This window comes from Cucurbita pepo, chromosome 16, assembly GCF_057944985.1.
Source record: "Cucurbita pepo subsp. pepo isolate OVF chromosome 16, ASM5794498v1, whole genome shotgun sequence".
Lineage (NCBI taxonomy): Eukaryota > Viridiplantae > Streptophyta > Magnoliopsida > Cucurbitales > Cucurbitaceae > Cucurbita > Cucurbita pepo.
Window position 1 is genome coordinate 777,163 of NC_141813.1, and position 23,409 is coordinate 800,571.

General features: G+C 34.8%; 3 protein-coding genes across 4 annotated transcripts; 2 read left to right on the plus strand and 1 right to left on the minus strand.

Moving 5' to 3' along the window:
* Positions 1-240: 240 nt before the first annotated feature.
* LOC111777706 (GDSL lipase-like) lies at positions 241-2,693 on the plus strand. The gene is made up of 5 exons (XM_087118721.1): positions 241-550; positions 992-1,113; positions 1,195-1,428; positions 1,494-1,740; positions 2,124-2,693. Exons 1-5 carry the CDS (start codon positions 289-291, stop codon positions 2,378-2,380), a joined length of 1,122 nt encoding a protein of 373 aa, XP_086974847.1. The 5' UTR covers positions 241-288; the 3' UTR covers positions 2,381-2,693.
* A 2,154-nt stretch (positions 2,694-4,847) lies between these two features.
* LOC111777405 (GDSL lipase) lies at positions 4,848-9,140 on the plus strand. Its single transcript, XM_023656984.2, has 5 exons — positions 4,848-5,186; positions 6,703-6,824; positions 6,909-7,142; positions 7,227-7,473; positions 8,629-9,140. The coding sequence occupies exons 1-5, from the start codon at positions 4,901-4,903 to the stop codon at positions 8,883-8,885; spliced, it is 1,146 nt and encodes a 381-aa protein (XP_023512752.2). The 5' UTR covers positions 4,848-4,900; the 3' UTR covers positions 8,886-9,140.
* Positions 9,141-10,518: 1,378 nt separating this feature from the next.
* On the minus strand, positions 10,519-16,858 carry LOC111777408 (shikimate kinase, chloroplastic). 2 transcript variants are annotated; one of them, XM_023656986.2, is made up of 12 exons: positions 16,696-16,858; positions 16,132-16,433; positions 15,332-15,384; positions 15,095-15,149; positions 14,940-15,012; positions 14,467-14,551; positions 13,574-13,656; positions 13,345-13,474; positions 12,857-12,935; positions 11,841-11,905; positions 11,645-11,723; positions 10,519-10,818 (listed from the first exon to the last, which is right to left on the minus strand). In XM_023656986.2, exons 2-11 carry the CDS (start codon positions 16,346-16,348, stop codon positions 11,667-11,669), a joined length of 897 nt encoding a protein of 298 aa, XP_023512754.2. In that variant the 5' UTR covers positions 16,349-16,433; positions 16,696-16,858; the 3' UTR covers positions 10,519-10,818; positions 11,645-11,666. The 2 variants fall into 2 exon arrangements, with proteins under 2 accessions (XP_023512754.2, XP_023512755.2); XM_023656987.2 differs by having other exon boundaries at positions 10,519-10,834.
* Positions 16,859-23,409: the final 6,551 nt, after the last annotated feature.

Consider the following 23,409-nt stretch of genomic DNA (forward strand, 5'->3'; position numbering starts at 1 on the left):
ATTTGAAAATAATTGAAATTTTAATTTAATGTAAAAAAAAAATAAAAATAAAAAAACAGCCTTTAGTATTTGTTTTATATATAATCATTATTTGATTTTTTTTTAATTAATGGAAATAATTCTAACTCCATATTTTCCACGTGGTCCCATACGTTTGAAACCTTCGATAAAAGCAGACACGTGATATTGTCAGTTCAGTTGTCCACAAAATTTAAATAATTATTATTATAAGAAGAGAGGAAGAGCGGGCAGTGAGCGGGCAGTGGGAGAGAGGTGAAGATTTCAAATATGGGCAGCTTCTTCTTCTTCATCTTGCTCGGAATTGGAGCAGCGGGAAGCGGTTTCCCGGTAATACAACTGCCTGGTATTCCGTCGTCGGAAAACCGCTTTGGGTTTTTCATATTCGGAGATTCCTACGTGGATGCCGGAAACAACAACTACATCAACACCACCGGTGACTTTCTGGCCAATTATCCGCCCTACGGCCAAACCTTCTTCTCAACCCCCACCGGCCGGTTTTCTGACGGCCGTATTATTCCTGATTTCTTAGGTCAGTTTTTTTTTTTTTTCTTTCTATTTATTTTATTTTTAATTATGTGTTAACATTTTTTTTAGAAATTATGTATATTTGATGATTTTTTTTTCTTCTATTTTTTAAATAAAAAATAGAGTCGTTATTTTAAGTTAAAAGTTAAACAACTCTATTTTCGAGTTGGTCAAGTTGACTCGACAAATAAAAAAATATTAACTACGGATAAATCGACCTAAATTTTTGGTTTTGCAAAAATTTAACCCAACCCGAATCTAAAAAAACCTAACCCAACTCAATGTTTATAGTTTGGGTTAAATAGTATAGGTTATCCGAGCTATCGAGTTTTATAAATATCCATAAACATAACGGTATTTTTAGTTTGAATCGGAACTTAGTAATTATCTTGATGAACGAGCTTATTAGGGAGAAATTGTAACGAAGAGAAGAATTTTATTGCAGCTGAGTATGCAAACTTGCCTTTAATTCAACCATATTTGGACCCTAAGAACAATTTGTACTTGAATGGTGTGAACTTTGCATCCGGTGGAGGTGGCGCTTTAGCTGGGAGTCATCAAGGACAGGTTCCAATCAAACCAAACAAACTATGTTCTTTCTTCTTTGAATCAATTGAATGCCAATTCTTACAATTGTTTGATTTTCAGGCCATAGGGCTTCAAACCCAAATGAAGTTCTTCAAAAGGGTGAAGAACTCACTAACAAAGAGGCTTGGGAATGCAAGAACTCAAAGCTTCTTCTCCAACTCGGTTTTTTTGTTTAATTTCGGGGGAAACGATTACCTAAATCCGTTCGATATAAGCTACGACATATTCAAAACCCTAGACGCTCAAGAACAGTTCGCGAATATGGTGATCGGAAACATAACGATAGCACTTAAGGTAAAACTTTTGAAAATTTAACGACGTAATTGGAACTTGTAATGATTATGGATTTTTTGATATAGGAAGTATACAAGTGTGGAGGAAGGAAATTTGGGTTTATGACGGTGCCTCCTATGGGTTATATGCCAAGTTCGAGATTGAAAAAAAGTGTTCAATTTTTCGAAGAGACGTCTTCATTAGCAAGGGTGCACAACAAGCTGCTTCTCATGGCCATACAAAGACTCGCCACTCAACTCCATGGATTCAAATATGCTTTTGCTGATACCTACACTTTGCTCCTTGAGAGAATTCTAAACCCTACCAAATATGGTAATTAATTTCCCGTTCTTATTTCTTCTAACTAGTTACGAGTATTCAAATGACTCGAAAATCTGACTGATCTGAACTATTCAACCTAAACCATTAAGGTTGGGTTGGGTTGGGTTAGATTTTTATTTTTTTTTCTGGATTGGGTTGGGTTGAATTTGTTGAGAAGAACGAAAATCTGGGTCGGATTTTAGGTTGACATTTTATCGTTGGGCCAATTCAACCATCTCGATTAGCCTAAAAATAGGTTTGCAACCATACTCTATCTCACCCTACTTTTGAAATTATTACAAAGATTAAGAATATTTAACGTTTATAACCGATGTCAGTGACTTCAAGTAGGTCCAAAAGATTTTCTCAAGCTAACCCGTGTACGGTTTTGTTAGGTTTCAAGATAGTCGACACAGCATGTTGTGGGAGTGACGAGTTTCGAGGGTTTTTTAATTGTGGAAGGAAGAAAGGAGCTTTACCATATACTCTTTGTGAGAATGTCCAAGACTATATGTTCTTTGATTCTTATCATCCAACTGAAAAGACTTTCGAGCAGCTTGCTAAGGAGATGTGGAGTGGAGATGCTGACATTGTTAAGCCTTATAACTTCAAACAACTCTTTCAATATGACCCGTTCTTGGGCTCTCAATGAGAGAGATCATGTTACTTAGGACGTTGAGCTCCATGGTTAGAATTAGACGTGTGGAGTTTGAGATCGAGTAATATGTTTTAGCGTTTTTAATATCGTTGGTTATGTAAACTCGGTTTCACCTAATTGATCGTGGTGCAGTCAATAATGGATCTAGTGGATCATTTGCATTACGAATTGGATGATAAACACAATTTTGTATTGAGATGTTGCTTGATAGTGTCTTGATGTTAAGTATGTGAAGTCTAATGTTAACTCGATACAATGGATCTCGAGTCAATATTCATCAGTGATCTAAACACGAGCATGTTTTCGTTTTATTTGTAGTGTATCGAGCATGTATTCTGTGGCCTATTTACATGTTATATCTTGATGTCATGATATGATTATGTAATGTTTATAATAATTATGTGATGCATGTACTTCTAATATGTTATGCCTTGTATGTTATGATACTATATTCATGTTAATGCTTATAAGACATTGCTCAGACATGTACGATAATAGTAGAAGAAATGTCATGGGTATGTCGGCATGTCTCATAGAGAAATTATGTCATGAAAAGAATGGAAGTATGATGTGCATCACAACCATGTATTATGATGGAACCTCAGGTATGTTGTACGTCATGAGCACGAGATACTTCTCCAGTATGTTTTGTACGGACACATATACCAAGATACAATACTCGCTCCTTTCTTTACGTTAGTTTTCGGCAGCGTAAGCGTGCGCTAGCCTATAGTCAGGCCTAGGGATATCTATACGAGCCCACCTAGTGGGTTGATGCGCACGTGCGTGGATCGTATATATGAAAGTATTATGCATATAACCCTACCCTATACTTCTGAATGTTTGATATTTGAGTTTTATGAGATTTTAGTTATTAATGTAACGTATATAGTACATGAGTATGATTCTTTAAATAATTAAAAAAAAAAAATAGTTCGACAACCCGACCCAACCAAAATCTCATAAATTTATTCGAGTTGTTCGGGTTATTAATCCAACCAACACAAAATTTCAAGTTGTTTCCAAAAGATTTACTCAACCCAACTCGTGTACACCTCTAGTAAGTAATGAGGTAGTGTTAAGTGAGTCCAACCACCTCACCGAACCCAAAAATAGAGGATTAAGTTGGGTCGTGTGCTCTATTTGAATGGTTCGAGTCAATAATAATTTTGGGTCGATCCAAAAAAAAAACTCGACTCAACCCAACCCGAACACATTTCTAATAATTATTTTTTAAATTTTTTTATTTTATTGGTTTGAAACACGTGAGTAATTGGCTAGTTTTGAAGGAGTTAGTTCCTACCTACCCCCTCCCCCTCGAATGCCTCCAAACTTCATTTCTATAATGCAAGTGGGCCCACTCACTCTCTCTCACACTCCACCCTCATTTATTTTATTTTTTTCTTAATCCAAAATTTTAAATTTTTATAATTTAATTAAATTAAAAATTACTATTTTACACGTCATTTTTGGGTCACTTTATCATCTTCTTTTTAAAAAAAAGTTGATAGTGTTAGACGAATACGACTCTCCACCACTTGACACAATCGCACTTTTGAAGGCAGCGGACTAGCGATTATGCGACACTCACTTTCCAACGACAAGTGAGCTAAGTCAATTTGTTCTTGCGTCGCCTACGGCCAAACGACGTATGATCGAGCCTCTAGCCTCGATTTTAAAAGAAGGTTTTAAAAAATGAGGGTAGAAAGAGACGTTATATAAGCAAGCAAGAGAGAGATAACAACGGCTTAGCATATATAACCTTGGGTAGGGAGATTGTCCACTTTGAGCCTAAGCTCTCATGGCTTTACTTTGGGCTTCTCCAAAAAAGCTTTAATAGAGAGAGTATTCTCGGCTTCCCCAAAGAGCCTCATTCCAATTGAGAGAGTATTCTTTGTTTATAAACCCCTGATCATTCCCTAAATTAGCCGAGGACTCTCATACTATGTTAGACGAACACGACTCTCCACAATGGTATGATATTGTCCACTTTGAACATACGCTCTGATGGCTCTACTTTGGGCTTCCCCCAAAAGGGCTAGGAGAGTATTCTCTATTTATAAACACATGATTCTTCCCTAAATTAGCCACGTGATACTTTCATCATCCAACAAATAGAAGGGTAGTTTGGGAATAAATTTAACACTCGAGATAAAAAGCAATATTTTTTACTTATTACCTTAAAACAGAGTAGCATATATAAGTGATTGTCGTATTACTTTTTCAAGTTCGAGAATAGTTTTAGAAAAAGTTAATAGAAGGGTAATTTTGGAATAAATTAATAGTTCGAGCTAAAAACAAAACGTTTGAAAATTCAACTGGTTCGTGAAATCTATTGAAATGGGTTTTGAATAATTTAACCAATAATGAGAGTTGGTAGAAAAAAAAAATTAATGTTCAAAATCAAGCAAAAAGGACAGCTGCTTTTAGAAGGCAGAAATAATTTATAATAATTTCCTTTAAGAACACAAGAACATCGGCCATTGCCATCAGTTTGAACTGAGAGTTGTAGAAATGATGTTTCCAAATCTGGGCAGCTGCTTCTTCTTCATTTTGTTTGCAGCTCTATGTGGTTTTCCCACAATCTCGGAGGCGGTCGGAATCCAACTCGGCGGTGCTCCGTCGTCGGAAAACCGCTTCGGGTTTTTCATATTTGGGGATTCCTATGTGGATGTCGGAAACAACAACTACATCAATACCACTAGTGACTTTCAGGCCAACTTCCCGCCCTACGGTGAAAGCTTCTTCCCGGTCGCCACCGGCAGGTTTACCGACGGCCGTAATATCCCAGATTTCTTAGGTGAATGTACTTACATTTTAACGTTTTCTTGTTGTTTTTGTGTCCAAGATTTGAGATGGGGTTTCAATAGGGTCGTTTAATTGCTGAAATTTGTAGAACAGTTCTGTTTCTTGTTCTTCTTCTACTTGAATCTTTGTGTTTGAAAACTGCTGGTTAATGATCTGATGAATTAGTAGCATGATTTTTTTTGTTCCTTATCAAGACGAAGAGAAAGGGGTCAAAAAAATTGGGATTTTCACGGTTCGGGGATATTGTCCTCTTTGAGCTTTCTCTCAAGGTGTTTAAAACGTGCCTGCTAGTGAGAGGTTTTCACACCTTTGTAAAGAATGTTATGTCTACTCCCCAATCGATGTGAGATCTCACAATCCACCCCCTTCGGGGCACAACGTCCTTGCTAGCACTCGTTCCTTTCTCCAATTGATGACCACCCCCGATTCATCCCCTTTGAGACCCAACGTCCTTACTGGCACACCGCCTCGTATCCATCCCACTTTGGGGCTTAGCTTCCTTGTTGGTACATCACTTGGTGTCTAGCTCTGATACCATTTGTAACGGTCCAAGCTCACCATTAGTAGATACTGTCCTCTTTGAGCTTTACTTTTCAGGCTTTCCCTCAAGGTTTTTAAACTCGTCTGCTACGGAGAGGTTTTCACACTCTTGTAAAGAATGTTTTGTCTCCTTTCCAACTTATGTGGGATCTCACAATCCACCCCCTTCAGATCCCAACATCCTCGCTGGCACTCGCCACTTTCTCCAATGGATATGGGACCACCCCCAATCTATTCCCTTTGGGGCCCAACGTTCTTACTGGCACACTGCCTCGTATCCACCCCACTTCGGGGGTCAGCCTCCTCGCTGGCACATCGCGGTGTCTAGCTCTAATACCATTTGTAACAACCCAAGTCCATTGCTAACAGATATTGTCCTCTCTGAGTTTTCCCTTTCAGGCTTCCTTTCAAGATTTTTAAAATGCGTTTGTTAGAGAGAGGTTTCCACATTCTTATAAAGAATGCTTTGTCTCTTCTCCAATCAACGTGGGATCTCACAATCCACCCCCTTTGGGGCCCAGCATCCTCACTGGCACTCGTTCCTTTCTCCAATCTATGTGAGACCACCCCAAATCCACCCCTTTGGGGCCCAACGTCCTTGCTGACACACCTCATATCCACCCCACTTCGAGGCTCAGCCTCCTCGTTGGCACATCGCTCAGTTTCTGGCTCTGATACCATTTGTAACAGTCTAAACCCACCACTAGTAGATATTGTTCTCTTTGAGCTTTACCTTTCATGCTTCCTTTCAAAGTTTTTAATTCGCGTCTACTAGGAGAGGTTTCCACACCCTTGTAAAGAATGGTTCGTTCTCCTCTTGAACCGATGTGGGACCTCACAATTTTGGGGAAGGATTTTTGCTGTTGTTGGCCACTGAAATTGATATCATTCTGAATGTTCATATTGAACTAATAACTTCAATCTTGCTGCAAACAAGGCAGAACTTGAAAGAGTACTTATTAACGCAGGTGAGTATGCAAATTTGCCGTTGCTCCCACCATATTTGGATCCCCACAATGATCTTTATGACTATGGAGTCAATTTTGCATCTGGTGGAGGTGGTGCTTTAGCTCTAAGTCATCAAGAACAGGTCCCATTCAAATCAATCAAACTAAGTTCTTTCCTCTTTCAATCAATTGAATGCATAAACATTCTTACATTGATTGATTTTCAGGCCTTAGGGCTTCAAACCCAGATGAAGTTCTTCAAAAGGGTGGACAAATCACTAAGAAAGAAGCTTGGGAATGCAAGAACTCAAAGCTTCTTCTCCAACTCTGTTTTTTTGTTTAATTTCGGAGGAAACGATTACCTAAATCCGTTCGACATAAGCTACGACATATTCAAAACCATCGACGCTCAAGAACAGTACGTGAATATGGTGATCGGAAACATAACGATGGCGCTCAAGGTGATCTCGTGTTGAAAATTGTACTTGTTTTCTCACTGTTTTCGTGTTTTTTTTGAAGTACGGTTTGGATTTTGAATGTGATAGGAAGTATACAAGCATGGAGGAAGAAAGTTTGGGCTTATGGGAGTGCCTCCTTTAGGTTATATGCCAAGTTCGAGGTTGAAAAAAAGTGCCCAATTTTTTGAGGAGGCTTCTTCAATTGCAAGGCTGCACAACAAGCTGCTTCCTATTGCCCTTCACAAGCTTTCGAAACAGCTCAAAGGATTCAAATACGTTTTTGCAGATACCCACACGTTGCTCCTTCAAAGAATTCTAAACCCTTCACAATACGGTAACAAATTTTACTTTGCTTATTTGTCATTATTTCTTCATTGGTTTCAATGTTATTTTGGTCTCCGTTGTACTGTGATATACCACATCGATTGGAGAGGAGAACGAAGCATTCCTTATAAGGGTGTGGAAACCTCTCCCTCGTTTTAAAATCTTGAGGGGAAACTTGTAAGTCAATGTCCAAAGAGGACTATATTTGCTAGCTGTGGGCTCTGGTTGTTACAAATGGTATTAGAGTCAGACACCGAACGATGTGCTTGCAAGGACGCTGGCTCCCAAGGGGGGTGGATTGTGAGATCCCACATCGGTTGGAAAGGAGAACGAAACATTCCTTATAAGGGTGTGGAAACCTATCCTTAGGAGGCGCGTTTTAAAACCTTGGAGGGAAGCCCAGAAGGGAAAGTCCAAAGAGGACAATATATGCTAGCGGTGGGCTTGGGCTATTAGAAATGGTATTAGAGCTAGACACTGGGCAGTGTGCCAGCGAGGACATTGGGCCCCAAGGGAGTGGATTGTGAGATCCCACATTGGTTGGAGAGGAGAACGAAACATTCCTTATAAGGGTGTGGAAACCTCTCCCTAATGAACGCTGTTTTCAAACCATGAAGAGAAGCCTAGAAGGGAAAACTCAAATGGTCTCTATAATCTGTCCTACAATTAGAGAGGAGAACGAAACATTTCTTATAAGGGTGTGGGAACCTCTCTCTAGTGGACGCGTTTTAGAACTTTGAGGGGAAACCCGAAAGGGAAAGCCTAAAGAAGACTATATCAGCTAGCGGTAGGCTCGGGCTATTACAAATGTTATTAGAGCCAGACAGTGTGCCAGCGAGGATGTTGGCCCTTAAGGGGGTGGATTGTGAGATCCCACATCAGTTGGAGAGGAGAACGAAGCATTTCACCTCTCCCTAGTAGACGCGTTTTAAAACCGTGAGAAGAAGCCCAAAGAAGACAATATCGGCTACCGGTCAGTAGGCTTGAGCTATTACACCTACACTTCTAAAATGTCTATTTTTCGTTCTTTTTAGTCTCTACATTCCTTTAAAACGCCAAGGTTGACTATAATAGTTAGCAAAACGTTTATGTTATCGAGACGCTCGGGGTCTAGAGTTAGACTATCATCGACACATTGTTAAGTGATGGTATTGTGTGAATGAAGGATTCAAGGTAGTGGATACAGCTTGCTGTGGGAGTGACGAATTTAGAGGCGTTTATAACTGTGGAAGAAAGCTGGGAAGTTTACCCTTTACGCATTGCAAAAACCTTGAAGATCATATGTTCTTTGATTCTTTTCATCCCACTGAGAAAGTTTTCAAGCAGCTTGCAGAACAGATGTGGAGTGGAGGCCTTGAAGTTGTTAAGCCTTACAACTTCAAGCAGCTCTTTGAGTATGAACCAACCTTGGCCTCTGAGTAAGAATGTTTCCTCTTTTTTTTGAATCTTTTAGGCTGTTTTTAGCTCGTTTTAGACTCGTTGTGTTTCTCGATTTATCTCGAACTGCGGGATTTTAGTATCGTTGGGTTTGGAAACTCGTGTTGCGAGTAATGTTAGTTCATCGAGTCCGTCTTTTATTTAGAAAAAACAACTTTGAAAGACTTTTCATTGCGTTTTTTGAACACATTACATGTAATATCATTGAGAAGCAGCTATGAAAGACTTTACATAGTGACATGTAATATCATCGAGAAGCAACTATGAAAGACTTTTTATAGTGTTTTTAGACACGTATTACATGTAATATCATCGAGAAGTAGCTACGAAAGACTTTTCCATAGCGTTTTTAGACACATATTACATGTAATATTGTCAAGAAGCAGCTACGAAAGACTTTTCATAGTATTTTTAGACATTTATTGTATGTAATATCATTGGAAAGCAACTATGAAAGACTTTCCATAGCGTTTTTAGGCACATATTACATGTAATATCATTGAGAAGTAGCTATGAAAGACTTTCTATAGTGTTTTTAGACACGTATTACATGTAATATCATCGAGAAGTAGCTACGAAAGACTTTCCATTGCGTTTTTAGGCACATATTACATGTAATATCATCGAGAAGCAGCTATGAAAAACTTTCCATAGCGTTTTTAGGCACATATTACATGTAATATCATTGAGAAGTAGCTATGAAAGACTTTCTATAGTGTTTTTAGACACGTATTACATGTAATATCATCGAGAAGTAGCTACGAAAGACTTTCCATTGCGTTTTTAGGCACATATTACATGTAATATCATCGAGAAGCAGCTATGAAAAACTTTCCATAGCGTTTTGAGACTCATATTACATGTAATATTATTGAGAAGTAGCTATGACAGACTTTTCATAGCGTTTTTAGATACATAGTACATGTAATATCATTAAGTCCAACTCAACAGAGTTGGAAAATATTTATGTATATTTGAAACACTTCTTAAAAGTAAATAAGGTACCTAAGTAACATAACTTTGGGTTGAGTTGTATAATAACGCACGAATTAATAACCTAATACTGTTTTGTACCTTTATAACAACGGGTTTGTCACGAATTTTGGAAGATGGTTGCGATAATTAGTGTAAATTGAAGATCAAAGTTGTTGTTGTCTGTCTAAGAGAATCATGTGTTATCACGAGCTAGCATAACATCTTATGGTCTACAAATTTTAACATTTCAAAATTTTCTTTCGACTAAATTTATCTTACTCCAATTTTATTCATTAACTATCAATCGCTCTACTAATGAACCTTATGCATTGTAGGATAAGTTGTCTATGAATGTAATTAACAGAGGCAAGTCAATTGTCCACGAATTTTTCGTTATTATAGTTGAATTTAAAGTTCATTTTACGCCTGAAGTATTACTAATTTTCTAATAAATAATTTGGTTATGATTCAACATAAACTAAGTCTCGCGATTTTCAACCATATGTGATTGACATACAAGAAAATCATGTTCGAGTAATAAAGGTCATATGAAAAAATGTCTTGTATATCAGCTACATATAGTTGAAATTTACCATAATAACCTCGAATTTTGCACACTCTTTGAATAATATTATGCAACATGTAAGATAACTTGTTTTATTAAGAAATGAGAAAATGCTAAGTTACAAAAACTACCAACTTTAGGACAAATCCCAATGTAATTTTCCTTTATTCGCAAATTACAAACGCAACAAAATGTAATGAACTATAATACCTCTCATTTGCACAAAGGTGGACTAATTAGGGCTACGCTAAGGGTGACTTGATTCAGAGCGACAAGTGTGATGGAGCTCAATATGCAAACTCCAAGCGAAGGAGATCAACTCAAAGTAATATTCGAGTATTCCAAGAAATCGAACTGACAGGAATTACAGAACACAAGCTACACAAACACGAGACTGTAAGACTATTAGGTTATAGTCAGCTGCTTATTTATAGCTCATAAATAGTAAATAGCTAAGAGTAGCTTATTTATAGCTTAGTCACCGTTATACATAGAAAAGCTATATTAGCTTTGAAAAATGTACTATGTATAGCTATATGTAGGAAGTATATTAGCTTTGAAAAAGCTTTGAAAAATGTACTCTGGATTGTATTCTCTCCTACTCTCCCAGGACATATCGGTAGTCGTCAATACAAAACCTTTAGCTAATATTCTTCTTTCATTTTCTCTATCCTGCTTTTTGTGGTCATTTTCTCTATCCTGATCTTTGTGTTCATTTTCTCTATCCTGTTCTTTGTGTTCATTTTCTCTATCCTGTTCTTTGTGTTCATTTTCTCTATCCTGTTCTTTGTGTTCATTTTCTCTATCCTGTTCTTTGTGTTCATTTTCTCTATCCTGTTCTTTGTGTTCATTTTCTCTATCCTGTTCTTTGTGTTCATTTTCTCTATCATGTTCTTTGTGTTCTTGTGTTCATCTAGATCAAGTGTGTGCATTGTTGTGCAATCTTAACAAAGACTTTTAGATATTAAATTATATCTCTAGATTTTGAAGAGTCATTTCGAACTTTTTGTCTTTAAAATACCTAAAACTAACCCTTCAAGAATTTTTCCATTAACGTAACAGACAAACAAAAAGTAATGAGACAACTAATACGAGGAAACTAATATGATTATTATCATTCATCTTCATGCAAAAGATATTGATAACATCATTCAAAAAGGTCATTTACAATAACATTCAATTATTTTAAGCTTCTATTATATACCTGAATGTCATTTGTTGGGTCGTCAAAACGCACAATAACCATCTTCTCTCTTCAAAAAGATCTCGATTTGTTCGAGTGCCTGTGCTGACATAATGTAAACAAGGACACAAGCAAAACATGGTTAGGAATAAAATTCTTAAGTTAATTATAGATTTGTAGATTTATCATATTTATTCCGAGAGTGAGAGAGATGGACCTCGATTGCTATGGCCATTGGCGTGACATTAGATACGTCTTTAGTACCCAGTTTGGCTGCAATTTCTGCACAAGTTAAGCAGGTTATTTGATATTGAGATCTTAGATTCCTAGAATAGAGGAAACAATCAAATAATTTTTAATCTTTCGGAATGGCTTTTGAAAAAAAGAGCTTTCAGATATTGTCCTATGTGGGTTTTTTCTCCCATTCGGGCTTCTCAAAGTTTTTAAACAGCGTCTACTAGGGAGAGTATTTCACACCCCTGTAAAGAATGATACATCTCCCTTCCCCAACCAATGTGGGATCTACCAATCGACCCCTTTCGGGGTCTAGCGTCCTCGCCGGCACTCATTCCCGTCTCCAATCGATGTGGGATCTCACAATTCACCCATCTTCAAGGCCCAGCATCCTCACTGGCACTTGTTCCTCTCTTCAATCGATGTGAGATCTTACAATCCACCTACCTTCAAGGCCCAACGTCCTGGCTGACACTCGTTCCTATCTCCCATCGATGTGAGACCTCACAATCCACCCCCTTCGGGGCTCAGCATTCTTGCTGGCACACCGCCCTATGTCCACACCCTTCGGAGCTCAGCGTCTTTGCTGAAACACCGCCTGGTGTCTGGCTTTAATACCATTCATAATAGCCCAAGTCCACCGTTAGTAGATATTGTCCTCTTTGGGTTTTCCCTTTCGGACTTCCTCTTAAGATTATTAAAACACATCTTGACAAGGGAGGTTTTCACACCCTTATAAAGAATGCTTCGTTCTCCTCCCCAACCAATGTGGGATCTCACAGTCACAAAATCAACTTCCTCAAAAACCATTTCAACTCGACTAATGGCATGCCATTAGTGGTCCTTAGTTCGAATGAGATTATGATTTGAGATAGCAAGACCAAAACCATTGAGCTTTTAACGTTAAGCTTAAAGAGAAAAAGACATTATTTTAAAAGTTATTTTTTGCACATCCCCTGGTAGATTACATGTATAAAGTATCAAGGAGAGATGTCTTACTTTCGCAGGCAACTCTGACTTCAGCGTTGGCATATGCTTCACCCCTCTCTTCCAGGAGAGTAGATAAACGGATGAGAGTCTGTAGACAACAGGAATTAAACAAATATTTATTTGAGAGTGATGTTTAAAACTCATCTTTAAGGAGTATTATTTATCACGTTGTCAAGAGAGAACAGAAACTTTGTAAAATCATACTTTTTATACGTATCTTTCATGTAAAAGAACTTCAACATAACAAATTTCTAATGTTTGTTATAGGATATTATTATTCGGTAACAGCCCAAGTCCACCACTAGCGGATATTGTTTTTTTTTAGGCTCTCATTCGGGCTTTCCTTAAGGTTTTTAAAACACATCTGTTAGGAAGAGAGTTTCACACCCTTATAATGAATGCTTCGTTCCCCTTTCTAATCGAGGTGGGATCTCACATATCCAAAAACCTGGAAAGTCATATTTATGAACCAAGGGAAACAAGCACAGAAATTGTACCTTTGAGTATGCATCAGTTGAATCGTTATGCAAAAGGGGACGAGAATTGGTTCCTACAGCTGAAATTCTCTTAACCAAGGCTTCCAAAGGCACATCCAACCAGACACTGATCCCTTCACGCATATATTTCCTGGAAAGTTTTTTTTTTAAAAAAAAAGGTTCAGTCAGACAATACTGAAAACTCGAGATCAACTCGAGAAATGAGACACATCTAGTCCATTTTCTTTACCAGTTTATTGTTCTAGTAACGGCGCCTCCACCAGTGGAAATAACAAACTGATTCATCAAAGATAACTTCCTCAATGCCTCCGTCTGTAGGAACCAAGATAAGTTACGTTCACTTTTATGTTAATCAGCAAAGATTCTGTTTTGGAGTACATATATCCATCAAATAAAGCTTGCCTTGTGGCAACGATATTTCAAGTGTAAAAAATTTGAAACATAACACATTCCAAGTCCATTGAACATTTTAATTGGCCTAGCGAACAGGTTGGTATTGGCAAGTGGCATTGACCTTTTCATGGGATATCTTTAAGAAGAAGAAAATAAAAAGTAATTGATGGTTATCACAGAGCATTATCCCTGTGATAATAACCTTGACTTTCAAGGCTAGTATGGAATTTGAGTTTTAAGCAAAAACTCAATCTCTTAAACTAAGTGAAATGAAGATCTTGAATGAGGAAATATAATAAGATCACTTTCATCGATTCTAATTACTGCGTAACACTTTAAGAGTACTCTGAACTACAAATTCAGGTGTACTATGGAGACAAACAATTGAAATAACCTCATCAGTCAAGAGAGAAAGAGACACTCAATCAAGATCCATGTTCTGATATGAACCTAACAACTAAAATGTAACGGCCCAAGCCCACCGCTAGCAGATATTGTCCTTTTTGGATTTTTCCTTTCGGGGTTCCCCTCAAGGTTTTTAAAACGCATCTGCTAGGGAGAGGTTTCCACGCCCTTATAAAGAATGTTTCATTATCCTCCCCAGCCGATGTGGGATCGGATCTCACATCATAGTGATAATACAACACACACTTTGAGCATAGTAGTGAACATACAACAAGAATTATGTCAAGATGTTAAATGATTCGGCAGTTATGCATCTAGACTGACCTCCCTTTCCCTGAAGAAGTCCTCCCCATAGACCTTGAAAATTTCAGCTACAGAAATTCCAACGTCTTGTTCCACCAATGAATCACTGTGCCATCCAAAACATAAAATAGCACAAGTGAATAGCAAGGAAATATCTCGTCAATGATAGTATGCAGTGACGCATAGATTAGCAAAACAAACACATGCCAGAAATTATGGCATCAGCATAAAAATCCTAGGTCCATCATAGTTTGGTTCTTTCATTAATCGGTGGAAATAAATTTATGAACCAAATTTAGTTATTTATCTACATCTGTTACAGCTTCACGGCCAAATCTTGGTCCGCTTTTGTTTTTCAATAAACCTTGGATGTTAAATTTAATTACAAAACTTAAGGAATGTAAATTTTTTCCCTTGTCATGAAATCTAGATGTAAATAGAATACTAGAGTTTGACCCAAAAGTTAGTAAATGACTAACAGCTTTGAAACAAACCTATCAGAGAAGGAGTAACCAAGTGCATTCGACAGGACTTTTCCTACGGTTGTTTTTCCTGAGCCCATCATTCCTGCATTTAATGGATACAATTTTTAATATCTAATTGTATAAACTCAAAAGTAATGAAGCACTCCAAAAAAAAAAAAACTCACCGACAAAATATATGCAGCGCCCATTTAAATATGACTCAATCTCCCGGGACTTCCTCTGCAATTTTATGGCCCGTGAGCCTAGAAATGAAAAATATTCTAAACAACTAATAGGACAAATTTTGTCCCCCTTTTAGCAAAAAGCAGGAAACAAGAAAAATAATAAACCCCACAATCACACAAGGCAGGAAAGCAACGGAAACCAAAAGAAAAATGATAATGAAAAGAGGGAACCAATACCTGTATAATCAAAGTTTCATCAACAGAAACACGATGGTTTCCAGACTCCAACACTGAGAAGCACAAAAATTGAAAATCTTATTAGAAATGTTGTTCCTAAAATATTCATGTTCATAAAGTTGATTGCCCATTTTTCCTTTTTTTTCCCTTTTTTTTCCCTTGAAATTATTAGTTTTTCAAATTTACTATGTATGCAGATAGAAATGAGGACAAGGAGTCAAACTCAAGCTGAAGATTAGGGAAATTGCAGAACCTCTTATACTGGTCAAGAACCAAGCAATAGGATAGTTTCAAATTTGGTTGGTATCAGAAAGGAAAGAAAAATGTTTTTTATGGACTTTACCCCAGGTACCAAATTCCTGACAAATATTTTCAAAAAAATTCTTATTCTACGCATTCCAGACACCTCCATCTAATAAGAGCTTAAAGCAACTAGACGCGTATATAATAGTACTTCACGGTGGAAGCAAGAAATGGTCATATTATTATACACACAACAATGGTGCTCCAAGTTGTTTAAGTATACCGTACAAATTTGAACAATTAGAGAAACATTAGTTTTAGAATGGGTATAGATGAGGAACTGCATGTATTTTTGGGATTCCAATTACGTAGATGAAACTGAATTAAAGAAACCTTCTCAACTAAATTCTAATCAAAATCCTACGAGCTAAGGTATAAGTGGCGCTTACTAAATACCACATAATTCTACAGAATACTATTGAATTAACAAGTAATCGCTTCTTTAGCTTGAAGTAGAGAAAATTGAATAAATCGGCTATAGATAGAAAATAGAAAACCTGAAGAGTTCTTGTAAGAACAGGAAATTTTCAAAGCGACTGTTCTGTGATGACTTGAACGTCTGGACAACTGTAAATTGAATGAAAATGGCGCCTGCAACATGTGCTGCTCCTCTAATCGCCGAGAAAAATGCAGCGAACCCTTCGGTTTTGCAGCAATACTCTTCGAGTGGATCCATGGAGAAAACTGCAACTGCTGGGTAACCGTAGCCTCCATACTTGGTAGTACAGCAACTCGATTTCACCAAAATTCCAGAACAATGAGTAGCAGTTGAAAAAAAAACCTTACACGAATAGAATCGCTGCAAATCCGAAGGTCGCCAAGTTAGATTCTCAGTCCATTCATCTCCAAAACAAAACCAAAACAACAACATAATTCCTACAAAGTCGCAAAAAAAAAAAAAAAAAAAAAAAAAGAACAGTGCCTGAAAATGAAAAATAAAACCAAAACCAAACGAAATCAAACAAACACAACAAAAGAAGATTCTCTATGTTTATTTTTCTGCTTTGAGCGTGGTCAAATGTCCATGAAAACTTCCGATTATGGCAGTGAAATGAACATACCTAAGAATCAAATTTATTCGATGATCTGAACAGGTTGAACACAGAGAAGATCTTCAAGCTCTGATTCCTCTCAAGATACTCCTCTAATTCGCAATGGCTCCGTCTCTCAGCTACGAAACCAGAAACTTCGTCTCCGCAACTACGTGCAATTATACATATATATATATATATGAGTTATCGGCCATGAAATTTGGACTTTGAAGCTCGGAGGTCCCTTGCCAGCGGGTCTTTTTTTTTTTTTTTTTTAATCTTTAATTTTATTAAAATATTTATATATATATATCTATATATATATATATCTATATTTTATATTCAAAATTTGTTCTTACCAAACCTCACGACTCGGCCCGTGTGGTCAACATGGGCGACAAGCTAAAATATTTTCAATTATTTTTAATATTAATATCATTTTTAATTTACAAGCATTTAATTATCATTTTTTTTTTTTATAAATCAAATTAAGTTTTAAAAATTAAAAAAATATGTTTTTAAATTTGACTAGCAATTAAAACATTGTTTTAAAAAAAATGAAGGCTGACATTTAAAACACTGCAAATCCGACCATTTTTTTATAATTTAATATCTTACCATTTAAAAAATAATAATAATAATTAATAAATATTTTTCTCTAACTATTTATGTTGAGGATTATTGAGAATGAGTTTCTGAGGATTAATTTAGTAAAAGATCATAGGTTTATAAGTGTGGAATACTATCTCCATGAGAGCTTATACTTAAAGTGGACAATATCATAGTCTTGTGGAGAATCGTGATTCATAACAATTTATTATTATATTCAATTTTTGACCGGTCAAATTTGGCATGACTTAATAAACTACCTCTAAAATTAATATTTTTTTCTTAAAAAATATCCTTAAATTTTTAAAATTTTTAATAATATTCTTAAACTAAAAAAAATCTATTTATACGTTGATATCAATAAATAATTACTAATTAAAACAAAATTAAATAAAAAGAACTAATAAATCTGTATTTGGTAAACATAAGACCATTTATTTTTTAATAAATCAAACAATAAATAAATAAATAAATAAATAAATAAATAGCCATTAAAGTTAAATAGAAAAATTCAATTTTATAAAAAGAATTACGTGTAATAAAATGCATTTTTTTTTAACGTTTTTGTGTGTCATGAAAAATACTCATGGGCCCACGCACGTGGGAAAAAAAAGACGTGGGTAAAAATAATATTCTCTTTTAAAATAAACCAAATATTTTTAGTTTTTTATTTTTAAAAATTAAATTTATAATTTTTTTTTTTTTTTTTGTCCACTATTTGCGAGTCTTCGTATTCAAAGCTAAATTTAAAAAATTATTTGTTTGTTTTTTTAATAATTTTTTACCATAGTTTTTATCATTTATCGATTAATAATTTTTAAAACTAAGCTTAATTTTTAAAATTAAATAATAATAAATTAGATAATTATCAAATTGAATATAATTTTTTCTTTTTTAAATTTGACTAACTATTATAATTTTGAAATATTTATAAAAATTTAAAGAGTAATTGCAAAAATAATATATATATATATATATATATATATATATCTTGGTATTCAAAGCTAAATTTAAAAAATTATTTGTTTGTTTTTTTTAATAATTTTTTACCATAGTTTTTATCATTTATCGATTAATAATTTTTAAAACTAAGCTTAATTTTTAAAATTAAATAATAATAAATTAGATAATTATCAAATTGAATATAATTTTTTCTTTTTTAAATTTGACTAACTATTATAATTTTGAAATATTTATAAAAATTTAAAGAGTAATTGCAAAAATAATATATATATATATATATATATATATATATCTTGGTATTCAAAGTTAAATTTAAAAAATTATTTGTTTGTTTTTTTTAATAATTTTTTACCATAGTTTTTATCATTTATCGATTAATAATTTTTAAAACTAAGCTTAATTTTTAAAATTAAATAATAATAAATTAGATAATTATCAAATTGAATATAATTTTTTCTTTTTTAAATTTGACTAACTATTATAATTTTGAAATATTTATAAAAATTTAAAGAGTAATTGCAAAAATAATATATATATATATATATATATATATATATATATCTTGGTATTCAAAGCTAAATTTAAAAAATTATTTGTTTGTTTTTTTAATAATTTTTTACCATAGTTTTTATCATTTATCGATTAATAGTTTAAAAACTAAGCTTAATTTTGAAAATTTAAAAATAATAAATTAGATAATTATCAAATGGAATATAATTTTTCTTTTTTAAATTTGACAAACTATTATAATTTTGAAATATTTACAAAAATTTAAAAAGTAACAAAAAAAAATAGTAAATAAATAAATAAATAAATATATATATATATATATATTTCGATTTAAATAATTTTTATTAAATAACGAGTCTAACTCAATACAACCATTTGTTTTTATTGATTTGTTCGAGTCATTTATTTAAATTATTTATAAGATTTATCGAAGAATAAATAATATATATATATATATAATTGGATCACAAATAAAAGGTATATTTTTATATTAACAATAAATTAAAGTTAAAGGAAATTAATAAACCAATTTCATTTAGAAATATTTTATTTATTTAAATTTAATTGAATCTAAATAAATGTAACGTTTTTTTGGTGAGAAAATAGGAAGGTATGGGATGTGGGGCCGGGTGCGGGTAGGTGGTTTTAGTGGATAAACGTTGAGTCGTAAGTATGAGGTGGAACCGGGTTGGTGGGGGGATACAAAAAGGGCGGCTCGGACCGCCAATAAATCCCGTGGGGCCCACTTCAATCTTCCTTTAAAAAGCTTAACGCTGATTGGTTGGTTGACTCTTTATGAACCAAACAAATCTTAGGGCTTCCTCTTCATTTCCTAATCATCATCTTCCTTACAATAGGACGGAATCATAATCCCTTTTTTAACCTTATGCTTATTATTTTTTCAAATGTACTTAATTTCAATAATTAGATACAAACGGAATCCCGATAAGTGTTTTAGTTACTGTCATGCTATTCTACGTCACTGCTATATTGATTTTTCATTCAGCATTCTAACTACGGTTTTGAAACGTTTATAAAAGAATCAAGGGTAATATTGTAATTTGTGAAAGAATATGAAGGTGTTTATGTAAGACCGGAACAAAATTTAAGGATTTTTTTTTAATATTAGGACGGATCGATCTTTCTATAACTATATCTATTGATAGTATAGTTTTAAAACGTTTATAAATGTCTAAGGGTAATATTGTAATTTGTGTAACGAACGACAAGATTTAAGATATTATACTTCGAAATATTTATAAAAAAAATGTGTTTTTGCAAGAAGGGACAAAATTCTAGTTTTGACGTTTTTTCGTATTTTTATGTCATTTTTTCCAATACAATTTTACACACAACATTACGCTCGATGACGTTATTCGATTGTAGCAATAACTTTGTATCCAAGAGTTTCCCTTTGATACGTAATTTACGTTAGAATTTTACAAACATCGACAAAAATGGTCTTCTTTTAAGGGTATTAAAGACCAAAACAAACTATCAACATGAGTATAACTCAATTGACACAAAACATGTATAATCGAGGACAAAATCTCCCACCTCATAAATTGTTGAACCCAAGAAGACACTCGAAACTGGAAGGATAAAAACCTACACGGTGGATTGCCAAGCTACAAGTCCCACGCAGGAGTGAGATTCTCTCATAAGCCAAGGTCGCGGGCGGCCAAGAGGTCCCACTTGGAGACTTGGGATCTCAACAGGAAATCCAAAGGTTGCAGATCGCTATCTAGCTCAACATTTCAGACAAACGTGACATACGAGAATGATGCACAAATGACCCATGTTGTAAGCCCCATGCTCGATTCTCGAGATTCATGAACTGTCTCGCAAATATATTCGATCTGAACCTTCACATCAGTAGATTGAAATAAGCTTACCTACAACCCGCATCGGGTGCCTTGGAAATTTGACATAAAATATTACGATGCTAAAAAATGAAATCATCGTGGGTATAAGACGCGCGATATTTTATGCTTAACGTCGAAAATCGTACCACTAATGCTTTTTTTTAGTCTAAAAAGTAGATAAGATTCCAATACAATCACAATGGAACAACCATCCCCACTCCTCTTCCTCTCTTATCTACCCATTTGTTGTTGGCATTGGCAACTTGGGGATTGGGGAACATGTCAAATCATGTATTAATATTTTTTTTATAATTAAAATCAATACTTTTATTTTAATTAAAGTTATAAATTAATCTTCAAAATTTTAAATTTTAAATCGGTTTAGTTCCGGAAATTTAAATGTTGATGTCTAATAAGTTTAGGGTTTTATTAGACATTAAATTTTATATACGTACATTAGTCCAATTTTAAAAATAATTAATAGACTAAATTAATAAAAATACCCTTAAACTTTACCTTTAGGTAAAAAATACCAGTAAACTTTAAAAAATTTCAATAACACCGTTAAACTTAAAAATAAAAAAAAAATAGTTTTGGATGAAAATCGTCAATATTTTATTTCAAAAATACCATTGATACCCTTGACTTTTTTGAAGTATATACTTTTAAATTTTTTTTTAAGAACTTTTAAAAAATACCCTAATGGTAAACTTTCAGGAGTAACAATAAAAAGTTTGAAGATAATCTAGAAAATTTTCGTCTATATATTGACGGTAAGAATTTTTTTGAATTTTTTTTATAAAGATAAATGGTGTTAATGTATTAATAAAACGTTTAAAGTTTAAGGTATTTTTGAAACAAAGTACGAACGGTTTCCATTCATAGCTAAGAGTAAGAATATTATTGAAACTTTTGAAAGTCGAGAGATAGTTGTATTAATTTAGCCAAATTAACATGCGTGGAACTTAATGAACGGAAAATTGAAAATTTAGGTACGTGTATACCATTTATCTAACTTACAGGTCTTGTGAAGGTTACAAACTAAATTCGCTCTCGGTAGGTTTTTGAACTTTACCACTACCGTGGTTCAGACCGAGTTGGTTCATCTATATCATAGGAGTCTCTTTATGATTACATATGAAATCATTTCAAATAATAAATGTATTTATATAGGTGAGACGTGAACTTATAATCATTCCAACTCTAGTAAGGATACGAACTCTATTAATTAAGATATTTCACTACTATGTCACGACCCGAATTTTAAGACCATGAAGTTGTTCAAGGTTGGAGAGCGCTACCTCTCAGTACATACCAACTCCACTGGCTACTTGCATGATCAATGCCCTCCCACATAACGGATCCTTTATGCAAGGTAACCTCTGACTATCTGCATGATCAACACCCAACAATAGGACGAATCCACTGTATAGGGTAATTTAACAAATCAACGAGTCACATGTCCCTAACCAATCTAACGCCTAACTCAATGGTACAATACTAGTGTGGAAGCTCTTCGGGCACTATACCGACTGCTATCGACCTAAGAGGTTATCGTTGTCTTCTAGAGTTGCATCTATTGTTACAGTTAAATGCTTACTTGTAGTCTTATGATTAATTTACTGTATCTGTGAATTTGAGTTCAGCTTTGTTTAAGTTCGGTATTCATCTTATCGGCTTCCTTCGTGGTCTTCTCGGTTACTTATTTCCTTAATATGGTTATATGATATGATACTTAGTTATCACTTTGAAAAGTTATGGGTCGGATTAGAAAGTTAAATTGCATGTTCGGTTATCACAATTGCATCCCCTTGAGATGTTTACTTGTGTGGCACTCAGTGAGCCAGCCAACTCAAATCGCGACGCCTACGGTTAGACGACGTGTGCTCATGCCATTGGCCTCTTTTGAGAAGAAGGTTTTATAAAACGGGGGCAAAGATATTTTCGAAAAAGAGATTGAAAGCAAGATTGAAAGAAATGTTGAAAGCAATGTTATATGCTATAAGCGAGAAAGACAATACAATGCTTAGATAACATAATTCCGAGGACGAAGAATTGACGACTAGTCGCATCCCTTACACTACATTTTGAGACATTTTAAGTCTACGAGACGTAGACATGATTATGCCAAAACGTCATACACTTAGGAAATACAAAAAGAAACTATATATCATGAAAGCGGTAAAGTGATATAACACAAGAGATTTGTCATGCAACGGGCATGTAGCCATGAGCAACATGTCACGGTCATGCTCGTCTAGGGCGTGTTGCTCATGGCCGCATGCCCATGACAAGCCAAACCCTTGTCATGTCTTTCTATTCTAGTGTTTTTTCTTATGTAGTTCTAGGGCGTATGACGCCTCAAAAATATCATGTCTAGGCCTGCCAGACATGAAATGCTTCAGAATGTACTATACGGGGATATGACTAGTTGTCAACTTCTCCTTACCCAAGGTTATATATGCTAAGCCGTTGTTATCTTTCTCTTGCTTGCTTATATAACATCTCTTTCAAAAATCTCTCTTTCTAAAATCTCTCTTTCTCTCCTCGTTTTCTAAAACCTTCTTTTAAAACCGAGGCTAGAGGCTCGATCATACGTCGCTTGACCGTAGGCGACGCAAGAACAAATTGGCTTAGCTCACTTGTCGTTGGAAAGTGAGTGCCGCACAATCGCTAGTCCGCTGCCTTCGAAAGTGCGATTGTGTCACAACACGCTTTGAACAAGAATGACCGTGACACTGCTCGAGATATTGTATCAAAATGATTAGTGACGAAATAATAATAATAATAATAATAA

Bases quoted from the DNA above. Each gene is read 5' to 3' on its own strand.
- LOC111777706 (XM_087118721.1), top strand. From the start codon at position 289: ATGGGCAGCTTCTTCTTCTTCATCTTGCTCGGAATTGGAGCAGCGGGA. The intron at 551-991 runs GTCAGTTTTTTT...ATTTTATTGCAG, and splicing joins TATTATTCCTGATTTCTTAG to CTGAGTATGCAAACTTGCCT. The intron at 1,114-1,194 runs GTTCCAATCAAA...TTTGATTTTCAG, and splicing joins CTGGGAGTCATCAAGGACAG to GCCATAGGGCTTCAAACCCA.
- LOC111777405 (XM_023656984.2), top strand. From the start codon at position 4,901: ATGATGTTTCCAAATCTGGGCAGCTGCTTCTTCTTCATTTTGTTTGCA. The intron at 6,825-6,908 runs GTCCCATTCAAA...ATTGATTTTCAG, and splicing joins CTCTAAGTCATCAAGAACAG to GCCTTAGGGCTTCAAACCCA. The intron at 7,474-8,628 runs GTAACAAATTTT...GTGTGAATGAAG, and splicing joins TCTAAACCCTTCACAATACG to GATTCAAGGTAGTGGATACA.
- LOC111777408 (XM_023656986.2), bottom strand. From the start codon at position 16,348: ATGGAGGCTACGGTTACCCAGCAGTTGCAGTTTTCTCCATGGATCCAC. The intron at 15,013-15,094 runs GTGAGTTTTTTT...CATTAAATGCAG, and splicing joins GCGCTGCATATATTTTGTCG to GAATGATGGGCTCAGGAAAA. The intron at 11,906-12,856 runs GTAAGACATCTC...TAACTTGTGCAG, and splicing joins AGTCAGAGTTGCCTGCGAAA to AAATTGCAGCCAAACTGGGT.